This window comes from Panthera uncia, chromosome E1 (assembly GCF_023721935.1).
Source record: "Panthera uncia isolate 11264 chromosome E1, Puncia_PCG_1.0, whole genome shotgun sequence".
Taxonomy (NCBI): Eukaryota; Metazoa; Chordata; class Mammalia; order Carnivora; family Felidae; genus Panthera; species Panthera uncia.
This window is the reverse complement of record NC_064814.1, coordinates 5583524-5604761: the sequence shown is the minus strand read 5'-3', so window position 1 is coordinate 5604761 and position 21238 is coordinate 5583524. Positions and strand designations below refer to the sequence as shown.

The 21238-nt window shown below is 61.1% G+C and overlaps 3 protein-coding genes across 4 annotated transcripts in view; 2 read left to right on the top strand and 1 right to left on the bottom strand.

The window, feature by feature from the left end:
* Positions 1-6020, top strand: part of MYO15B (myosin XVB) — a 32088-nt gene extending 26068 nt beyond the window's left edge. Inside the window, exons 48-64 of the mRNA XM_049638143.1 lie at positions 124-235; positions 348-514; positions 911-1062; positions 1231-1291; positions 1378-1450; positions 1865-1941; positions 3182-3255; positions 3348-3463; positions 3556-3650; positions 3772-3849; positions 3960-4056; positions 4258-4400; positions 4620-4735; positions 5071-5204; positions 5381-5514; positions 5629-5769; positions 5889-6020. Of these exons, the coding sequence (XP_049494100.1) occupies positions 124-235; positions 348-514; positions 911-1062; positions 1231-1291; positions 1378-1450; positions 1865-1941; positions 3182-3255; positions 3348-3463; positions 3556-3650; positions 3772-3849; positions 3960-4056; positions 4258-4400; positions 4620-4735; positions 5071-5204; positions 5381-5514; positions 5629-5769; positions 5889-6020 (1902 nt within the window). The remainder of the gene's footprint in view (positions 1-123; positions 236-347; positions 515-910; positions 1063-1230; positions 1292-1377; positions 1451-1864; positions 1942-3181; positions 3256-3347; positions 3464-3555; positions 3651-3771; positions 3850-3959; positions 4057-4257; positions 4401-4619; positions 4736-5070; positions 5205-5380; positions 5515-5628; positions 5770-5888) is intronic.
* Positions 6021-6361: 341 nt separating this feature from the next.
* Positions 6362-21238, bottom strand: part of RECQL5 (RecQ like helicase 5) — a 35804-nt gene continuing 20927 nt past the window's right edge. The window contains exons 9-20 of the mRNA XM_049635722.1: positions 10760-10978; positions 10407-10506; positions 10236-10272; positions 10055-10113; positions 9901-9974; positions 9434-9527; positions 9014-9148; positions 8153-8688; positions 7911-8001; positions 7461-7685; positions 7168-7237; positions 6362-7077 (exon numbers count right to left, since the gene is read on the bottom strand). Coding sequence (XP_049491679.1) covers positions 6977-7077; positions 7168-7237; positions 7461-7685; positions 7911-8001; positions 8153-8688; positions 9014-9148; positions 9434-9527; positions 9901-9974; positions 10055-10113; positions 10236-10272; positions 10407-10506; positions 10760-10978 — 1741 coding nt within the window. The 3' untranslated portion in view covers positions 6362-6976. The remainder of the gene's footprint in view (positions 7078-7167; positions 7238-7460; positions 7686-7910; positions 8002-8152; positions 8689-9013; positions 9149-9433; positions 9528-9900; positions 9975-10054; positions 10114-10235; positions 10273-10406; positions 10507-10759; positions 10979-21238) is intronic.
* Positions 9143-20803, top strand: SMIM5 (small integral membrane protein 5). 2 transcript variants are annotated; one of them, XM_049635724.1, is made up of 4 exons: positions 9143-9220; positions 13251-13463; positions 19287-19480; positions 19940-20803. In XM_049635724.1, exons 3-4 carry the CDS (start codon positions 19354-19356, stop codon positions 20047-20049), a joined length of 237 nt encoding a protein of 78 aa, XP_049491681.1. In that variant the 5' UTR covers positions 9143-9220; positions 13251-13463; positions 19287-19353; the 3' UTR covers positions 20050-20803. The 2 variants fall into 2 exon arrangements, with proteins under 2 accessions (XP_049491681.1, XP_049491680.1); XM_049635723.1 differs by lacking the exon at positions 9143-9220 and having other exon boundaries at positions 12709-13463.

The following is a 21238-nucleotide window of genomic DNA, read 5'->3' as shown; positions in this document are numbered from 1 at the left end:
GGGGTCCTGGGAACTCTGGAGTGCCGGGTGGCGGGCGAGGCCAACAGGGGGAGCTGGTGAGGCGGGCAGGACCGGGGCTACAGGCAGCCTGGCTCCCTTACCTGCCCGCCCTCTTGCCTGCAGGACTCTGGCTATGTCATCGCCCTGCGAAGCTACATCACCGATGACCACAGCCTCCTCAGCTTCCACCGTGGGGACCTCATCAAGCTGCTGCCAGTGGCCGCTCTGGAGCCCGGTATCCTTGGGGGGCAAGCAGGGTGGCTGGCACAGGGAGGGCAGCCCATGGCAGAGCCTCTGAGGGGCAGAGGGGCCAGGCGGGCGAGCCACCATGCTTGGGTGCCTTCCAGGTTGGCAGTTCGGCTCCACCGGGGGCCGTTCTGGACTCTTTCCCACCAACATGGTTCAGCCAGCTGCTGCTCCAGACTTTTCCTTTTCGCCAGAGAAGAGTGGCCGGCACATGAGTCAGCTGCAGCACGGAGAGCCAGGGCTGGCTCGGTGGGAGAGGGCCACGGAGGTGAGGAAGATTGGGGGGAGGGGGCGGGGGAAGGCGAGGCCTAACTAGGAGGCGAGGAAGCAAAGGGCTTGATTGCCCCTGAGTGGCCAGGTCCACCTGCCGCCTGGCGGGTGGTGCTTGGTCTGATGCTGCCCCTCTGCCCTCTCCCAATTTCTTGCCTGGTCTCCTCAGCAAGGCTGTGAGCTCCTTGCGGGCAGGGCCTGGGCCGTATGGCCTTTGTGTTCCCTCGCAGTGTTGAAGTGGTCCCCTAGAAGATGCTCAGTAAACACCTCTTGACCCTCCTGGTGGTGTGCTCCCTCCAGCTGCTCTCCCTGGGTTGGGCTGGGTGGGGGCTGGGCATGGCCTCTGGACAGGCCCGTGGGCACTCGGGTGGCATGAGACGTCCTGTGTTCCCAGCGCCATGCCCACCCCCGGAGCCGGACACACAGTGACAACTCTGAGGCCACCAGCTCGACCCACTCTGCGGCCTGCCTCTCTCTGTCCACGGAATCCCACAACTACACCATGCAGGAATTTGCCCTGAACCACTTCCGTAAGCCTCAGACCTTGTGAGTGCCCCGGGCCCACCCTTCTGCTTGCCCATCCTCAGTCTCCCTGAAGTAGGCCTTCCTGCTCAGAGCCACCAGGCCCGTGCTTTTAGCACTCACCCTACACAGCCTGCGATGGGGGGGAGGGGGGGCAAGCAAGCAGGGCTGTCCTCCCCTCTGCCCCCTCAGGCTGCACCAGACACACGGAGATGCTAAGAAGGCCATGGCCAGCCTGGTGCAGTACACCAAGGTGAGGGGGACAGGTGGGGAGGAGTCGGGCCAGCGGATCTGCCCTCTGGCCCCCACAGACCCCCAACCCAGTCTCTTCGGCCGCAGGCTCCCATACAAGAATCGCTCATCAGCCTCAGTGATGAGGATGCCAACAGGCAGGCTGTGGAAAGCTTCCAGGGTGAGTGGCCACAGCATCCTGTGTCCCCATATCCGTGGTGCCTTGGACCTAGGTGCCAGGTCTCCTTCCCTCCTCGAGTTTGTCAACTCAGGGAAGCTCACTGGTGGTTACTGTACCTCAGAGCCCTCACCTCCTTCTACGCACACCCAAGGAGTGGTGGGTCGTGTATGGTCTGGACAGACAGGCTGCAGTATGTCCAGCTGGCTCTGGGCCGTATGCAGCCACAGGTGCCCACGGCACCCCTCTCTCTCAGAGCCCTGTCTCCTCATCGCTGATGTGGAGATTGCTCTGCTCTGCCTGGCTCCCGTGCATTTTCGAGAGCAAGGCAGGAGACGATGGGGAAAGCCCTGTCTGGTGACAGGAGCCAGGGCCAGGCCCCCCACCCAGCTCACCAGCTTCTCCTCCTGCCTGCAGTTCTGATGCAGTTCATGCAGGACCAGCCCAAGCCCCGGGGCAAGAATGAGTCGGAGCTCCTTTACGAGCTGCTGAGTGTAAGCAAAAGCTTGTGTGCTGAAAGCTGGTAGGGGGTGGGGGGCGGGTACCGTGTGCCCGAGGGTCTGTTCCGGTCTTCATGCCCGGGCCTGAGTGAGTTCCCCTTTCCCTTGGCCACTAGTCTTTCAAATGATCCAAAATTTACTGAGTCCCCATTACATGCTGGGGGCATGGCTGTGAACCAAGCAGGCCAGGTCCTCGCAGAGCTTACAATCTGGTGAGAGAGGACAGTCGCAAAACCATGACACAATGTATCCAAGAGTTCAAAGTGCTGTGGGGAATGACACAGAAGGGAAAGGGATGCTACAATGCAGAGGCTTGGTGACAAGGTGACACCGGAGCAGCGATCTGAGGGAAGCCGGGGAGAGAGGCACGTGTGCATCCGGGCAACACCTGCAGGCGGAGAGAGGGGCAGGGGTGACGGTCCTGATCAGGGCGAGTCTCTAGCACCAGCAAAGCCAGCATGGCTGGAGCCCAGCGAGCCAGGTCAGGGTGGAGGATAAGGCCTGGGAGGGGTGGCAGGTCCAGGTCATGGCAGGCCATCGTAGGCTACTACTGGCACTCTGATTTCTCAAGAGGAGGGGCACTCGAGGAGGTTGCAGAGGGACTGGCTTACACTTTGAGATGGCTCTGGCTGTTTGCCACCCCTCCCAGGGGGGTGTAAGGGCCAGAGGAGGTTATGGCCACGATCACCAGGTGAGGGCGGTGCTGCTGGCCGAGCCCACAGGTAGCAGCAGAGGGGAAAAGGCTCAGAGCAACAGAGTTTGCTATGAATTATATGGGGGGTGTGACAGAGAGGGGCCAAGGGTGTCACCGAGGCCCTGGGCAGAGCAGTGACCATCTTCAATAGGAAGGCCCGAGGGAGGAGCAGGTCTGGGCTGGTGCAGGAATGTTTTGGGCAGGTGAAATCTGGGGTCCACTCTTCCAAGCAGGGGGCCTGGGTTCAAGGGAGAAGTTTAGGCTGGAGGCAGGCACCAGCAGACAGCAGGTGGGAGGAGCTGAGATCATCAGGGCACGTAGACAGAGGCCCGAGGGCACGGTGTTCCCTAGAGGTCAAGGATAAGGGGAGCCAGCAGAGAAGACAGGGCCGAGCATAGCCCATAAGCAGATGAAAACAGTGATTTAGAAAGTGACCACTCGGGCACAAGCTGTGACAAAGACCAAGAGCTGGCCGCCTGCCCGTGGCCGTTAGCAGGATTTCTCCCTGACTTTAGACCCCATGCCACCCTGCCCCCACAGCTGTGTCGGGAGGAGAACCTCAGGGATGAGATTTACTGCCAAGTCATCAAACAGGTCACAGGACACCCTCAGCGGTGAGTTTGCTGAGCCGGGGGGAGCAGGGAGGACAGCCCGGTGCTGAGGCCGGGATCTGGCCAGCCTGAAGCCCAGGCTCTCTGCCCTGCAGGGAACACTGTGCTCGTGGCTGGAGCTTCCTCAGCCTCCTCGCAGGCTTCTTCCCCCCGTCAACCACGCTGATGCCCTATGTGACCAAGTTTCTGCAGGAGTCAGGCCCAAGCCAAGGTGCCTATGGGAGGGACTTCCAGCCTGGGGTCTCAACAGCTTGGCGAGGGGTTTGGAGATGCCTGTGACCCCAGCCTGCTTCCCCTCTGCAGAACTGGCCCAGAAAAGCCAGGAGCACCTCCAGCACACGGTCAAATATGGGGGGCGCCAGCGGCTGCCCTCTCCGGGTGAAATTCAGGCTTTCCTGGTACTGGCGGGGGGAGGGGAAGGGGGTACAGGTGGCTGGGCATTTTGGGACTCCCTGGTGGGGGACAAGAAGTTGGGGCCTCTGGCCACTGGAAGACTGACCCTGCAATCTGTCTTGGCAGAAAGGGCAAGCAGTCCGCCCGCTTCTCATTCACTTGCCAGGGGGTCTGGATTACAAAACCAGTATCCAGACTTTCACGGTGAGCATGGGGCTGCTGAGGAAGAAGGGCTGGAGGGGATGGGAAAGCTGTGGCATCGGGACTGCCCCCCCAAGTCCCCTCCCCCACCACGGCCCTGTCTCTGTGCCCAGGTGGCAGCAGAAGTGCTGGAGGAGCTGTGCCGGCAGATGGGCATCACTGACCCCCAGGAAATGCAGGAATTCGCCCTCTTCCTCATCAAAAAGGAAGGTGAGCCCCTTGCCTGGGGAGAAATGGGGGGGGGGGGGGGGGGGGGGGGGGGGCGGGGCAGGCTGGATTCCAGGAGGTGGCTTACCTGCCAGCTGTGTGCCCGTGAGTGAGGCGGGTTCCCACGCTGGGGCTGGCAGGCCTGCGGGGGCAGGGTTGACTCTGGACGGCAGGGCAAGCTGTGGACCTGGGTTCCCCACTCAGGCGAGCTGGTGAGGCCCCTGTGGCCCCACGAGTACCTCAACAGCGTGTTGGATCAGGACGTGAGCCTACACAGCTGGCGGCTCAGCTGGGAGACCCAGCTGCACTTCGATCACCCCACCTACATCACCAGCCACTACAAGCAGGTCAGCTGCCACCCCTGGCCCCGGGCCCCCCACCCCCTGCCCCCCACCCAGCCCCGGGCAGCAACTTGCAAGCGAGCCCCTGCCGGGGTGAGGGACCTCCAAGCCTCCCTCCCCCGAAGAAGAGATGGTGACAGGACCGAGCTCGAGCCCCAGGAGCCACCACCAAGTGGGGGCTTTGAGGCACAGCTGTCCCCTCCCCTCACTGCTGTCCCTCCTCAGGTGCTGCGGGACTATCTCCAGGGGAAGCTGTTGGTCAGTCCCCAGGCAAACACTCAACTGGCCAGGCTGGCCGCCCTGCAGCACCGCAGCCAGACCCAAGAGGACCGGCTGTCAGAGTGAGTGTGAGGGTGGCCCCACACCTCCCGTCACCCCTTGCCCCTGCTGGTGCTGAGGCCCACCTCAGCATGCACCCAAGGGCCTCTCCTTCGGCCCCCCACCCAATCCTCCAAGGTCAAGGCCGCTCAACCTGTACCCTTCCTGGCCTCAACGTGATGGGCCTGGAGTAGTGGAGGCTGTGTACACCTGACTTCCCCATCCCAAGCTCCTCAAGGGCAGGGCCCATACGTCATTCCTAAGACCGGGTTCCCAGCCTCACCTGCCTGTAGTAGCCTTGCTCGTTTATTTAGCACCTGCTGTATACCCAGCCTCGACTGACCAGTCTGTGTCGTAGGCAAGGCCTGTTGGCTTACTTGCCAAAGCCGCTGCAACGGCAAGTGAGCATGTCAACCATAAAGAACCTGATGGAACAGGAGCTGAGGTGGATGCAAGCATGCAGCTCCCAAGAAGCACAGATCGGCTTCATTGGTGGGTCTGGGGCCCTGGGGGTTGCGAGGGCCGGAGCAGGAGACCGTGAAGGGAAGGGGTGAAGGTGCAGGGCAGCTTCTCTACCTGCCCTGCCCCGCTCATCCAACCTGGAGGCCGTCGGGCAGGTCCCAGGGCCACGGTGACCAGAACTGCTATCCCGGCCCCTCCCTTCCCAGAGGCTGTGAGCCAGCTGCCCTTCTTTGGCTACACCGTCTACGTGGTGTTGCGGGTCAGTCAACTGGCCCTGCCCGGACCCAGCCTCCTGGGACTCAACCGCCAGCACCTCATCCTCATGGACCCCAGCTCCCAGGTGGGCCAGGCTCCCGCCCCGGTGCTGGCCTGAGCACCTTGCGCCACTCTCCCACCATCCACGGTGACCCCTCCCCCGAGAGGGTCCAAGCTCTGCTGTCTCTACTGCCCCCAGAAACTGTACTGCTCCATCGCCCTGAAGGACCTGCAGAGACTCCACCTGCTGAGCCCCCTGGAGGGCGATGGGCCCCCTGGCCTGGAACTCAACTACGGCTCTGCCGACAACCCCCAGACCATCTGGTTTGAGCTGATGAAGGTGAGCGGCCGGGGCCTCCGGCGACATCCTGGGAAGGCAGCGCACGCGTGACCCAGGCCTGGCGTGGGGTGGGGGTGCGGAGCGGGGAGCCCTGTCCTCATGCGCCTGTGCCCCGGCAGGCCCAGGAGCTGAAGCACACCATCGCCTTCCTGAAGGACGGCGGCACTGCTTCCAACGAACGGCTGGCCTCACCCAAGAAGGTGGGGAGAGGGAGGGGACGAGGAAGGGGCCCCTCCCACATCCAAGTCTGACTGGGAAGGCCTCCCTTGGGTGCCGTCAGGCCAGTTTGGTTTGGACTCCACCCCCCACCCCCGGCTGTTCTGGAACCTCCCGCAGCAGCACGGAGCTCCTGGCCCACGTGGAGGCCACGAGGCAGGAGCTACTATGGGGACATCAACTGGGAAAGAGAGTAGCAAGACTCCCCCCTGGGGGTTCGCGGAGTGGGGGGGCTGCAGGAACTCGCTTGGGCAGCTCATGCTGCCTACCCTGGGGGAGATGCCCGTATGGCGCCAGGCCCTGGCTCAACACCAGAACGATCCCAGGCCGGGGAGAAGCAAATGCTGAGGAAATAAAACTCCCAAGAGAAAAAGGCTGTGTTTGTGTTTGGCAGGGGAGGGGCGTCAAAACCAACAGGACTTTTATTTCTCAGGTACGCCTCAGTCCGGCCCGGCCTGCCCGACCGGGAACTGAGCAGAGCGCAGGGTGCGGAGGCTGCCCTTCTCCTGCGCTCTGCACCCAGGGCCAGCCTGGAAGCTGGCCTCGCGAGGGAAGGGGGGAGTGGCCCAGGACCTGAAGGGGCCAACGCCTCGGACGGGTGGGCTTCACCCTGGCTTACAACTCGTTAAGAATAAGAGGTGGAGGGACCACGCCTTCCTCCTGTTCCCCTGGCAGCAGCCACACCGCCCCACTACCTCCTAACCTGGGGATCTGGCTCAGAAAACCCAGCCAAGAGAGGAAGGGAGGCTAGGCGGAAGAAGACCTCAGATTTTGCAAGCAGAAAGGTGGCTGGCCTCTGGCCTCCGACCTTGATTTAGGAGGCGTCTGGGGCCATCTCCAAAGCAAGCATGGTTGGAGGGGGGAGGAACCCTGAGCAAAGAGGATGCTCCTGATGGCTGCAGGCTTTCCACCTTCCCATTCCTGAGCGAGGCCCAGGTTGGCCCCCGGTTGAGGCCGGGGGAGCACTCTGGCCCTAGTGGGCAGCAGCCGGTCATCTCTGTGGGTCACACAGGCCGTGCCAATCAGCTTCACTCTCGCACCGGGCCCGGCCATGGAAAAACTGCTTGATGAAATGCTGGGCCTCTTCCTTTACTACAGATTTGAGAAGGGGAACATGAGGGCCAGTCCCCTCCCCACCACCGAGCCCCGCAAATTCCCTGGCCTGGTGATGCAGGCACTCACCGCTCTTTCCGGGAGGAGTCTTCTGAGTCAGCGAGTGTGAGAGGTGGCGGGCGAAGGCTTTAAACAATTCCTGGAGGCGGAGGGTGACAGGAGCAAAGGGTGCAGACCCCTGCCCTGCCCCCACCAGTGGCCCATAGCCATGACCCAAGGGCAAGGCGGACCCAGGGAAGCAGGCAGCCGGCCTCAGGACCTAGCCTGCTTCCGCCCCGCTTTGTCCTGGCTATAGGTAGGACCTGTCCTGCGCCCAGGTATCCCAGGCCCAGGAGAGGGCAGAATCCACCCACCTACCCTACCTTGGATGCAAACTTGCCCTCCTTGTAGAAAGGGGTCAAGCATTTGACCACAACATTTGCAGCCTCCTTGAGGGAGATGCCAGGGACTGGGAGAGGACAGGAGCCTTGGGCTGTAGGGTTCAAGGTGTTCTGACTGCTGGCCAAGATGCCGTCCTCGGCTTCAGCTAAGATGGAGGCGTTGGCTGAGAGGCAAGGCCTCTTCTGAGCCTGGTTCTCTGGGCTCTCCTGTGCAGGACCCAAATGGGGCATCACTCTCGGGCTCCCTGTCACAGCCCCTCCCCTCCTTCTGGAAGACTGGGCCTCAGCATCCGCTGGCTCCCTCCAGCCCAGCCCATCTAACTCTGGGATATAAAAAGAGGGAATTTTCCCCAAATGCCTAATCGGGAGAACAGAGCAGACACCAGCCTAGTCTACAGGCCTCCTCCCCTGTGGCCTCATCCCTGTCAGTACCTGCTGGGTTCTGGGCCGCTTGCCCGTGCGTGTCTCCTTTGTGGGGGTGGGCTGGCCTTCAGGGGACCCCTGGTTTCTGGGTGGGCAGGCCCTGGCCAGGGAGGAGAGCAGGCGTCAAAGGCTCCAGGCACCAGCGGCACCCTCAGCTCAGCTGGCCCAGCAGAGCACACCCTGGCCAGGGCTTCAGAGATCCAGTTAGCAAAAGAGATTCCAAAGAATTTCAGAACTATCAGAGCCCTTACCTTGACCTCTCACTGGTGCACTCCTTGGTCTGGGGGGATGCAGCCAAACACCCCAGGGCTCCATCTTCCCCTGCACACTTCTCTGGGACTGCTGGGGGTCCCCGCATTCCCTCATGGGAAAGGCTGGCACCTCCTGTCCCTGGTGCTGAGGTGAGGGGAGACGGGCTCTTGGCCCTTTGGCAGAAGCGGGCGATGTTCTGAGAATCTTTGAGGGCTGCTGCGGCTAGGAGCTGCTGTTTCTTGCTGGCCCGGGCCTTGGCAAGGGGACCGCCCTTAGAGGGACTTGTCGCCTTCTTCTCAGGGGAGGACCCCCCACAATGAGCACTGCTTCCAGGGGCCTCTCCTCTGGGCCTCGGGAGGCACTCACTGCAGTCCTCACTCTGGAGGCTGCAGGGCTGGCTGGGGAGCTCCCGCTCACCTCCCAGCACAGGCTGGGGGGCTTGCTTCTCGGCCCGCATCTTCTCCATCAGCTCAGTGGCCGTCTGGAATGGGCAGGAGCCTTTGGGAAAACCAGCTCCCACCCGCTTGGGTTTCGGCTGTGAAGAAGAGGAGAGAGGGTTCTGACCACCAGGTCCTCGAGGACACTCACGGGCTGGTCTGGAATGGCTCTTGGGAGCGGAGGAGGGAGAAACCAGGCAGGACACTGCTAGGGGGTCAGGCTGATGAGAGAAGATCTGTGGGGGCTGCAGAGGTACAGCTGGGAGGGCAGGGAGGCTGGAGGGCCTGCCCCAGGGTGCCTAGGGCCGCGGCTACGGCGCCCAGAGAGGGCCAGTGGCCATACTGTGGCTGAGGACAAGGGGAAGTGATGCCTTTCCCCTTTCCCAGACCCAGGTTTGGGGTGGATGCCAGGACACCACTCACCGAGTACACTTGGGAGGCCGGCCGGATGTCATACTCGGTGGGTTCTGGGGGCTGGGCCTGGGCATTGTGACTTCTGGTGTCGCCTCCCATGTCATAGAGCTGCCCCTCCTTGGAGGCTCTGTGGATCTCGGCCACCTGAGTCATGGACAGGTAGGGATGCCGTGGCACCCACTAGCTCCTGAAAGCCCCGACCCAGGCTTTCCACAGGTGAGATTCTGGGGCCTGTGGCTGAAGGTCACCGGACACTGGACAAGTTCTAGTCCTCAAGGGGTTGGCTAGAAACATCTTCAGCTGGCAAAGACGGGAGGTCAGGCTCCCCTGTGTATGTGGCTGCCTTGCAGGGGGCAGGCAGACAGCCTGGGAAGGTAGAAGGGCCGCCTCTCCCACCCTAGCCCATAAGCACACCCTGCCTGGGCCCACCTTCTTTAGCACGCTGGCCTTGTACAGGTTGGCCACCTTGGCATTTCGGAACATCTCATATTCCAGCTCCACAGCCCTGGGCTGGAGATCGGGTCTGAGGGTAAGAATAAGCATAAGGCGTCAGGGGGGCCTGAGCCCTCTCTCTGTTGAGCTCCTGCTGGATTCCATCTGGGGACCCTGGAGATGGCTTCACGGCCTGGTGGGACTGGCCTTGGGCACAGGGATTCCAACCCGGACTCTGGGCACCCTGTGGCTTACTGCCCTTCGGCAGGCGCTAGCAGCCCCTTAGTCCTAGCTAAGCCTGCCCCCTGGTGGGGCAGTGAGACCTGCTGCCACTGGGAGCAGGATGCATCACGATCCGGGGAGGGGGTACCCAAGTAAGCCAGGAGGGATGGGGGCTCTTGTGGTCTGCAAAGGAACAAGGGCTCGGAGAAGCCTCCTAGGCCCCCGTGACCTGAGACACTCACCCATCGGCGGTCCCTGTGACCTGGCGATTACTGCTCAGAGCCTCTTCCAGAAGCCCCAGGCAGTGCTCACGGGCCTACACAGGGGAAGGAATTTTGTCACTCAAGCCTTAAGGTTGGGGGAGGAGTCTGGGGGACAGAGTTGCCCACCTCTTACCTTCACAGTGAGCCTGGGGATCTTCTTGCTGGAAGCCTCTTTCAGGGGACAGTCCTCATCTGTGGGGAAGAGGGGTGGGTCACTGCACTCTACTTTCTGCTTTGTGGAGTCCCCAGCCCACCGTGAGGCATCTACACCCTGGGAACAGCCCCAAAGTCCCTGAGGACACTTCGGTACTGACCCGGAGGTACGAAGTCTTCTATCTTGGGGTCTTTGCCCTGGAAGGTGACATGAAGGGCCTATGAGGCATCTTGCTTGGCTGCAGGATGGCCCCCCATCCAGCACCAGGGTAGGGGCCGAAAGAGTGTGAACGGGGGGCCACTGAACACCATCAGGCCCCCATCCCCTTCACCTTGCGTAGGCTCATCTGTCTTTGGTAGAAGAGATTCCATTCCCGCTTGTGGGCCTCGTCTCTGCCCTCGTCCCCACTGCCTCCAGACCCTTCGTCATACCTAGGGGACAGACTAGGCGTGAGCAGCCCTGGGCCTGGGCTCTGCCCTCCTGTCATGCCTCTCTGGCGGGGCGCTGGTTGTCTCCGAGAGCCTGGCCTCCAGCAGCAGCATCAAGCTCCTGGCTCCACCACGGCCCCCAGGGGCAAGGGGTGAACTACGGCATTGGGGCGCCTCTGGTCTGGCCTTGGCACGAGGAGGAGAATGCCAGCCTATCTGCAGTGGGTTGGGGGCCCCTGACTCCACGGCCCCTCACCTGCTGAAGCCCCCATAGCCCCGGCGGCCTCCCTCATACAGCTCAGGGTCAAAGCCATTCCCCTGGGAAGGCCCGATGCAAGTCTTGCTCCAGCTGCTTCTGTGCTCCAAGGCCTCCAGCTGCTTCCGCAGGGCCACAGGGTTCCGGCAGTGGTCACAGCCCTTGGTGCAGGCAGGAGGCGCATCCCCAAAGTACTTGGCGATGGCAGCATGGCGGCACCTGGCAGAGGCAGCACAACAGAGGCAAGGGGTGAGGGACCCAGACAGGCCAGTGTTCACTCGCCCGCTCCCTAAACTCTGTCCGAGGAGCGCTACGTGCTGGGCACCACACTCAGCATCTCGTACGCCTCCTCTTGTGCGAGCCTGACAAGCAAGGCACCGTTTAGTTGCCCGTTTTACGGATGAGGACAATGAGGTGAAGTGTTCCCAAGGTCGTGTAACATATGGGGGAATCCGGAGAAGACAGGGTGTGACCCCCACTCCGTCCTGCTTCTCTATGGGTTCCTCCCCTCGGTCCCGGCCTCCCGCTCTGTGCTCTGTCCTCTGGCAGTGGGGTGCCCCGGGAATAGCTCCAGCTCTGGGTACAGATGCTGACTCTGCTGCTGAGGCTGCCTCCTTAGGGAAAGCATTTGACTTCCCAAAGCCTACACGTCCTTGGCTGTGAGACGCGGCAAGAGCGCCGGCTCCATGGCCGGGGCGTGGGGCGTGGGGCGTGGTGCCTGGCACACACAACAAGGGTTCTTTTTAGCACCTTCGCCCTTTCCCGGAGGTGGGGGAGGGAGGGACCAGCACGCGGTAGCCCTACCCCAGCCTCAGCACTCTGCTCTGCCATCTCTTGACGGCCTCTTCCTTATCCCCAAGAAGACCGTGCCTGCGTACGCAGTCTTGGGCTGGGGGACCGCTCAAGAGCTGGAACCAGCAGCACTGAGAGCTGCCATCGTATGCTGGTCGCTGCTGAGGGCAATGGGAGACCAGCCTTGGCAGGAGTCTCGTCACATCACCCGGCGCCTCAACTCCACTGCCACGGCCCCGCTGCTGGGGTACCAGACTCCAGCTGTCCCTGACTCCCAGGAGGGGGGCACAGTTGGTCCTTGAGACAGGTGCAGAGGCCCCCAGGGTGGGGGGTAGGGTGCAGATCTAATCATGGCCCTTGCAAAGGGCCAGTCTTGCCACAGGAATGTAGCATGAGGTGGGAGAGCACGAGAGATTGGGCAGCAGAGGCAGGGCTGTCCAGGCGCCGTGTCCCGAGGACAAGAATAGGTGGTGTCACCCTCCAGCCAGAATGCCTCTCGATGTGAGCACCGCAAGAAACACTTTGAGGAGCTGAGACCCTAAGGGACAGGCACCAGGAATGAGAGCTGATGTTACACAGATCCTAGGGAGTGGGGTCTGGCTGCCTTGTTCAGAGAAGGCAGCTTTGAAGGCAGCAGATGGCAAGGAGGCCCAGGCAGCCACCAGGGGGCACTGTTCCTGCCACTCCTAAAACCAACATGCGACTCCTTCCACTGCTAGTCTGTGCATCTGCACAGTGGCCGCCTGTCCAGCCTCTGGGAGGCTCCGGCACCCAAGTGGTGTGGCTACACGGTTGGCTTCCTTCCCCCCCCCCCCCCACCCCTCCCTCAAGCCCAGACTCACTGGGGTTTTGTGCTCACACTCAAAGGGCTCCATTGAGAGCTCACAGATGCGGGCTGGGGTCAGCTCCTGTCCTGCTCCTGTCCTGCTCCGGGCACAGCCTGGTCTGCTGGGGTGGCACAACCAACCAAATGTCAAAGGGCCCTGCCAGCCACTGAGCTCTGGAGCCGGTCCCTGACGGCCAGGGCCAGGCCAGGCCGGGGCCAGGAATGAAGAGACAGCTCCAGCACTCTTTGGAAAGAAGGACATCGGCAGCGTCCTCCCTCCTGGGGTGGAGGAGCACCAGACACTTCCCCCGGCAAGCAGGCCATTCTCAAGTCACCCCTAAGTTCCTCCCCAAGGGCCTGGCCTCGTGGGTGGTCCGGCAGCTCCCCCAACTATTTACTTCCTAGGAGGGGCCAGAGGGTGGGACCAGCCAGGGAGTCTCGAGAGAGACAGGTTGGCTGGTCAGGCGGATGGGCTCAAACCCCTCCTGAGGGTAGGGAGGGAGCCAAAGAACTTGAGCGCTGTGGGGCGTCCCTCCCTCCTCACTCCACGGCTCAGGTGGAGCCTCCCAGAGGGCATCTTTGCCAGGGAAAAAGAGAGCCGACCTCTTTTATCAGCTCTCCGCCCAGGCCCAGCCCACGACGGCTTAGCACACACCCGCCAGGAGGGAGAGGAGAGGAAGAGGAGGCACAGAAGAGACGGGTTCGCCCTTGCAGACCTCCCAGGGGCAGGGCAACCACAGAGGAGTCTGAAGCCACCCTCGGAGGTCCCAGCAGGGACTCACTCGGCTGGGCAGGGGCAGGGCAGGGGCAGCGGTGGCACTGGCTCCCCTGCTTCAGTGGCCGCCCCTTGTAATTTGACACTTGGATCTCCAGGACGACCAACAACAAAAAAGCTGAGGCCGAGACAGCAGCTGGCTGTCAGCAGCCAGGAGCTCCACTCCTCTGAGGAAGGCGCCCAGCAGCGGGTCAGGAAAGAGGCATCCGAGAAGGAAGGAAGAGGTGGTGGCCGGGCGAAGCCAGGCAAGGGAGGCTGCCGGGCTCCCCAGCATCCGCGGTTGCCCCTCAACCCAACACCTGAGCTCCCAGGTGAGTGGTGCCGGCCACAGATTTTGGGTGAGGGGGCCAGCCAGGGCCCCCTGCCCCAAGGGTGGAGAGCCACAATCTAGCACGATCACAGGGGCTCGTGGGGGTGCACTCGGTCAGTCTCCAGACAGCCCCATTTCAATCTGGGCTCTCCCTTCTTTTGCGGGGATCCAGCACTGGAGGGACACAGGCTGAGGCTGCAGCTCTCTGCTCAGAGTGCTTTCCTCCCTGCTTGCTGAGCAGGCAGAGGGGCCCCGAGCGCCTGCTTACTCTGCAAGTTAGTTTAAGCTTTTTCTATTCAGGGGGCTTAAACAAGGGATTTGGCTGTCCTGGCCTGGGAGAGAAGGGCTGTCTGCTCTCTGGGCCTCCCTTTTTCCCAGGATCAAGGCAGAGCCCTCTGTCCCTGCTTTCTCCCAGTGGAGGAGGCTCAGGGCAGGGTCTGCCCCGCCACTTCGTGCCCCTCAGGATGTGGCAGGATCCACAGCAGCTCTGCCCATCCGTGTCCTGCATCAGAGTGGCAGCTGCCACCCCTTGAGAGGGGCTTGGCCCACTCGTTGCCAGGTGTTCCTAGCTCAGAGCCAAGCCCGGGTGCTCCTCCCTGGGTCCATTTAGAATCCCACGACCCCCCAGGTCTCTCCAAATGCTGTGCCAGAAGCATGAGGGCCTGACCCTGAACCCAAGGTGGGGTGGGGGAGGAGGCGATGGTGAAACTGAGGCCAGTGAAGGACCCACCCGGTATGTGGCCCTGTGACACGCCATTGGAATGCTGACCCCAGCATGGCTCTCCAGCAGCCCCGGGAGCAGCCCCCTTGGGCAGGGCCCCATGAACGGAGGCTGCCTGCTCCTCCTGCCTTCTTGTCCTCACACTAGGGCTAAAGTCTCCCTTCCCCGCCCCCCAGATGTTTCCCCCAAAGCAAACAAACTAGTATCTACTAGGAAAGAAAAACAACAATCCAGGGAAAAGTGGAAACCAAGAATCAGTCCAAGTGTTCTTGGCTCAGCAGAGTCTGTGAGATTTGGCCTGAGTCGGTGGCTGGAGAGGCTAATGCCCTGCAAAGATGGCCATGCAAGGCAGAGAGGGGACAGGCGCTGGCCTGTGTTGGAGGCAGCAGACAGGACTGGGTAAGGGATGGGCACAGTGGTGAGCCCAGGGCTCTGATCTGTAAGACGGCCCAGGCAGGCGTGCGGGTGGGGATCAGAGTCCCTGCGGCCACAGGACATACGTGGATGGGGTCCCCTGAACCCAGGCCCTGAGCTGGAACGGGAGGGTGATACCTAGCTTCTGGGGCTACGGGAACCATCGCTAGCAGCCGGAGGTGCCTCCCCCGGTCCTGGAAAGCAGGACTGCTCTGGGTTCAAGCAGCTACTTCCCACGGCAACTTGGAGCCAAGGCAGAAAAGGGCATCGTCTGAAGGCCTGATGCGGTCAGTGCACAGTGGACATCTCTGCCTTGCTGGTCAGGCCCCCAGACGCCGAAAATCTGCCACAACCGTCAGTTTGCCTCATGACAGCTGTTTCTCAAACAAGACAATGCCCTGTGGAGCAAGGGTGGCTACAACTCTCCATGACAAAATGACAGGGGCAGAGCAAGAAACCCTTGGGGCCCTGAGCCACCGATACACCACTTATCAGTCACAAACACACCCGCCAGCCGCCTGTTCTCTTCCACAAGGGGCCTCTGGAGTTGAAGTATCAGTTTTGCAAGGAGGAAACAGGGAAGCTTCAGTACCAAATGGCAGTTGTCTGGCCTGCAGGTCACCCGTGTGCCCTGTCACAAGGCTCCCTGTGGCAGGAGATGCCACACAAAGGAACGTTTTCTGGTCCCTCCAGCCCCTCCAGCCTTCATCTCTGCCCGGCTCACTTTCCCTCCTCCACTGGCTGCCATTCCAGCCACAGAGCACCCTTCACAGGCTCCAGGAAGGGCCATGCAGGCAGCCAAGGTTGCTCTCTCTTCCTGGGGCCGTGGGAAGTCACTTGCTTGGCTGCCTCTGACCAAAGTACTCCAGAGCACAGGGCCGGGAGGGACTAGGATTTCCCTGATTCACAGGCAGGAAGTACAGTTTTGGAAGGAGTCTGGCAGAGCGAGAGAGACCAGAAAGATATATACAATATCAGTATATACGTACCGATACGTACAATTATCAGTACCCCTCTGGGCTTCCCTGCAAACCCGGGAAAGTAAAAGGGATAAGAGGCAGCCAGCCTCAGAGCACCCGCTTTCCCCAGACCACAGCTGGGAACACTTACTCCCTACAGGGCAATGGCCAAGGAACATGCCGCAGGGTCACCTGACGACTGCTGGTTATATTGGGCACCAGGCGTCAGGCACCCCCTGGGCCTCGCTTTAAATAGCCCACTGGGAAGAGCGCCTGGGACCTGCTGGAATGTGCCTCCTCCCTCTTAGGAGCACAAGGCCCCTCCAGCTCCCACGGTCCCCACTAAGGCTTCTTCTGCTCAAGCCCAAGCTGGAAATGGCAAAACATCAACTGGAAAACAAAGGGCGTTCCCCTTCAGCCTTTGGGGCAGAACATCAGTGCCCGGTGGCTCCATTCCAGTTCACAGACGGACGGAAGCAGTGGGCAGCCCTGGGTGAGACCCCAGGGCTGGTACAGCTTGCCAATTCAGCTCACCAGAGGCACCCTGGGCGCAGGAGCATGATGCCATCTGTCCGCAGCCATACGGCCTGCCTCTGTGTGGACGGGCACTCCTCCCGGAGCGGGGCCTGGGCCCCTGGGTGTGACTGCAGCATCCCCAGTACACAACACCCGGAGGATGGCCGACTTCAGAGCCGAAGCTTCTGATCGACAAAGTCCACCTTTCCCGTACGGCAGAGCAACCTCGGCCCCACCTGCCCTCTCCCTGCTCCGGAGATCACACCCCTCAGACCGACAGGGTTCCCACACCACTTCTCGCTCACAGGCGGAGGCCTCCCCTCTATAACCCCTCCCCGGGGCTTTGGATGTGGAAGCACAAGTGACAAAGCTCCTGCTGCCCGGCTGGCCTCCGCCCGCTTCCTCTTTCAAGGAGTCTCTGGTGCTACATTAGGCAATGCAGGCACGGGGCCAAACAGGCTGAAAAAGCCAGACCAAGTGTAGACGGAGAGGAGAAGAGGAGCCCAACTCCTGAGCCCCGTGCAGACTCTCCCCCAGGGCCTTGGCTGGCACTTCTGTTCCCTCCTCCAGGAATGCGGAGGAATATTCTTCTGGAAACGGGAAGTGGATGAGCAGAGAGGCTCCGGAACGAGAGGGGACCGCCCTCCTTGTGCAAGCCAGCTTCGCCGGTCAAAGAAGGGGGGCGCTGTTCAGTGTGACCAGAGAAGAGGGGCACCATGCTCGGGAAGGAGTTTGGTGAACCTGAGACAGACACGTGCCATCTGTCCCTTTGGCAACAAGTCACATGTGGTTCCCAAAGAACAGGTGTGGCCCTGGCCTCGTGAGTGATGTGCCTGAACAAAGACAGTGCCCCAGACTCCTGAGCGTGGAATGGGGCTGATCGTGCAGAGCACACCTGCGTTCAAAGAGTTCTGGGGCCCTCGTCCCTGCTCTGGGCCCACCGCGAGGGCAGTGTCCTCAGAAAGCTGCTCCGTGGGCTGACTTAACCTTGCGAGCCACAGAGCAGGCTGCCTGAGACAGGTCTCCATCAAGAGACAGCATGGGGAAGTAGGGGAGCCTGGCTAGGCCCCCATCCTGCTGTGCAACCTCAGAGGAATCACTGTTTCCCATATGTAAAGGGAGGCAGGAATGAATGACGCATGGGATTCTAGGATCTCTTGCCTCTTTGTATACTTGAAAACTGGGATCTTGATCGCCATTACGGAAATGTGCTAACCCCGGGATGGGGCATAAGAGAAGACAGAAGGCTATAACAGGAGACTCCCACTTCTGACAGGAAGCCCTCTAATCCTCCATGGACCCATCATCTGCCGGCTCCCCCCAACATTGCTTAAAATACAGCTCCCATCTCCAGCTTGCCCCCTCCCGCCCCCCCCACCTTCCTTTACCTTACACACCACAGATATCCTGGGAATGAAAGACACAGACGAAACTCCCCAAGGTGTTTGGGGAGGATCTTTGACAGTGTACAGGGTGGGGGTGTGACTGTCCCCAAAGGCTTCCTATGGTGGCCAGACCCCCCCTCTCCACAGACACACACCGCAAGAGGGGAAGCCCACCTGCTGAGCACAAACGTGTGCCAGGATCTGTGCTTCCTGCCGCTGTGCTTCCGGGTGTCAATCCTCCCAACAGCCTTGAAGGATGGCTATCTCATCTTATGTAAGATGAGGAAAAGAAACTGACTCAAAGAGACAAAGTGACGCGTCCACGTCATGAAAGCAGAAAGGGGCAGGCATTCAAATCCAGGATGATCCAATGTTCCACGGGGTGCAGGCGACCTTGTGGAAGAGGAGACATAGGAGGCACATGCCAGCTGCCATCCAGGTCCGGAAGGACTATGAGGCAGAAGGTGGGGTAGAAGCATCCTGTGTGACCACAGGCAGGACCAACGAGGTCAGGAGGGGGTTCCACCTTCCAACGATCAGCGCTGCTCCAAGGAGGAACAGGGCAAGCTGCCGTAGCAGATGGGACTCCCCATCTCACCCAGAGGGGGCTCAAGCAAAGGCTGCACACCAGAGGGAGTGCAGAGAGCCAGGTACAGGGTAGGGGGTTCAAGCAGATGACCTTCAAAGCAGTTCTAAGACAGCTATACTGTGGCGATAGTACCAGGAGTGACCAGCTTCCAAAACTGCAGTCATCTCGGAAGAACCTGCCTGGCTGAGACCCAGGACAAGGCGGCAGTAATTAGATCCTGAGGTCTGGCACAAGACTTTGGCCACCTGTTACGCTCCCTTGGATTAGAGCTGCCTTGGTGAACAAGTTCAGGCTGGGTTGGCACCAGGCTGTCCCTGGTCCATCCCTGAAGAGGCACTGGCTCCCTCATGCCCACAGGGGAGGCAGAAGGGGAAAGAAACTCCTGATGTACAGCTGGCCCAACTCTCAGACTCAGCCTGGACCTTCACCGTCAGCCTATTGGGCACCCTTAGACAGGAAGAGGCTCTCAGTCATCACCTGGAAGGCTGAGTTGCTACATACCTGGGGCGAGGGTGGGGACACAAGGGACTCTCCTGGTCAGGCCAGAGGAGCAGGTCTGAGCCAGCAGAGGAGGGCCTGGTAAACCAGCCATGGGATGTGTGATCCCGTCCCGAGAGGCCTCCTTGGGGAAAAACTGCGGGGTACACGGCATCATCTCTGCCTCTTCAAAGAATACCATATGAGTAAAGAAACTGAGCTGATGGGAGAAGTGGAGGGCCCTGGAGGGGCTCAGACCACCTCCCCCAGTTAGTTCTCACCCAGCTGACCCCTGCCAGGAGCCCCATGTGCCCACTCGAGGAAAAGCCTGACTCCTTCTGCCCCACATATGATGAAAGGCAAGAGCACCAGGCTGGAATCCTAAAGCCCGGTTTCCCCACTGGGAACCCAGGGGAGGCACCAAAGTCCTGAAGGACCCAGGAGTCACGAGGGGAGCTGTGCCAGCCCAAGGCGCTCAGCAAACCCGGGAGTAGAACAGTGAAGCCACCCCACCTCGAGGTCGGAAACCTTGGCCAACCGTGGCCAGCTGGCAGACCTCTCCTGTGTCTGGCAGTGCCACGCAGCCCCCGGCAGCAGGGCCTCAGGCTCCCTGCCATCACCAGCCTCCCTCAGTCCGGGTGGTGCCAGGCGGGTGGGGGCTGAGGGCCACCACTGGGTGGAGGGCCCTGATGGCTCCCTCCCCCGTCATGAGCCACCGGGGGTACAGGGGTGAGACCCGACTAACTCGTTCCACTGGCTGCAGGTGGGTGGGGACTCCCAGCCCCATCTCAGTGAGGCCCGGCAGGAGCCCGGCAGGAGCCCGATGCACCATGGCAGCCGCCAACTTTGTGCAGGAGATGCGCTCCATGGGCGAGAAGCTGCTGCTCAAGCTGCAGAAGCTGCCCCAGGCCGAGCCTGTGGAGATCGCGGCCTTCTCGGTCATCCTCCTTTTCACAGGTAAGCTGAGGCTCTCACGTTCTCCCCAGCGCCCCTGGTTCTTCCTGGCATCCGGGAAAGGTGAGACCACAGTGCTGGCCAGAGCGCTGGCCGAGGTGGCTGGGTGTCCCCCAGACAGAGGAGAGGCAGATGTCCCTGGGGGGGAGCCAGAGGATTTCCCGAATCCTTGACAATTTGCTGATGGGGTGCAGAGGCAACCCCAAATCCCAACCAGGGGTGAAGGGAGAGAAGCTCAGGGCAGCAGAGGCGGCATGACAGAGAGGTCAGTGCCCAGTGGCTGGCACGGGGACAGTCGACACCTCTTGCCAGACTCTCAAGTATTTCTGACGAAGCCAGATCTCTGGCTAAAGGCCCTTTCCGCACACCTCTGGAGGGCTTTATTTAGAAGTAAGGCGTGTGTTCTTTCTCTTCCCTGCCTGAGCTTCCCGTGCTCTCTGCTTCTCTCTCCTAACCCCCCAGCCACCGTGCTGGTGCTGCTGCTGATCGCCTGCTGCTGCTGCTGCAGGGACTGCTGCTGCCCTGAGCGCAGAGGCAGGAAGGTCCAAGTGCGGCCCATGAGCCCACCGTGAGGGACAGAGACGAGGAGGAGAAGCTGGAGAGGAGGCTGCCAAGCCATGATCCCGCGTGCCAGCCTGGCCCTGCCCGGGAACCCGACACCTGCAGCCTTATCAAGGAAACAAGGGCTGGTACGGCCACCAAACTCTCACCTGCCAGTGCATACTGGGTGCCAAGGAGGAGTCACCTGTTTAAAACCTGAGGAAATTCTTTCCCAACTTGCACTTTCTAACAAAACACAGAAGTGGGGGCCCCATACCTGGAAGGAGAGCAGCCTGCAGCGGTGGGGAGCCAGCCCAGAGGAGCAGGCCAATCAGAGGGGCTCTGTGCAACAGCTGCTGGACCCCAAGCTTCCCACCGGGGGGAGCACGTCAGTATTCTATTCCGGTATTTGCCCGTTTCTATCTCAGTAAAAGCTTTCTGGTTGTGTTTCTGCGGCGCCAGACTCCCTGGCCTGGGCTCTGTGCTTCTGAAGGGCAAGGTGCCAGAATTCCAGGGGTGTGGCCAGTGACTGTCCTTGCCAGGCCTCTATTCTCCCTGTGCCCACGAACGCTGGAAAAACACAGGCAGGAATGCCACGCAAGAGGGAACCAGGGGAAGGAGAGGGTGAAAATCCATCAGCACTGGCTGCTACCAAACTCTGGCTACAGGTGCCCCCTCTACAGTGATGGGGCAGCGTTTGCCCAGGTGCTAGGCTCAGAAACGCCACTCAACAGCTTCGGCTGCCATTTACTTTAGCCTGAACACCCCACACCCACAGGCTCAGGCCCCTGGGTCTTTCCAAACTTCTAGAGTAAGAGAAGTCAGGCCTCTACTATTGCCTATAACCTGCATCCCAACCCCTCTGTCCTTTCCCCCATTGTGTCCCAGGCTGTCTGGCCCCAAATCCTCACCCTGCCATTCACCAGCTGCGTGAACATAGGTTAGTGACTCGACCTCCCAGAGCCACGTTTCCTCCCCTGTGGGTCGCAGCCAATCCCGGCAGCTGCCTCCTCGGGTGAGCTTATGAGGATAAACTAAGGTGACCTATAGGGAGTGCTTGGCACGGCGCGGAGCATATCCTAGTCCTGATCTGCTCCTCTAAACAAAAGGGGCATGGACCCCAGGAATTAGGGTAGGGGAGGCAGAAAGCTCCCGTAGTACCTCCCCCTCCTTCCGCAGAGAGGTCTGCAGTTTTCACATGCCTCCGTCATCTTGCCCTGC

Coding starts and splice junctions, on each gene's coding strand:
- SMIM5 (XM_049635724.1), top strand. CDS start 19,354: ATGGCAGCCGCCAACTTTGTGCAGGAGATGCGCTCCATGGGCGAGAAG. Junction 19,481..19,939: donor GGTCATCCTCCTTTTCACAG/GTAAGCTGAGGC, acceptor CTAACCCCCCAG/CCACCGTGCTGGTGCTGCTG.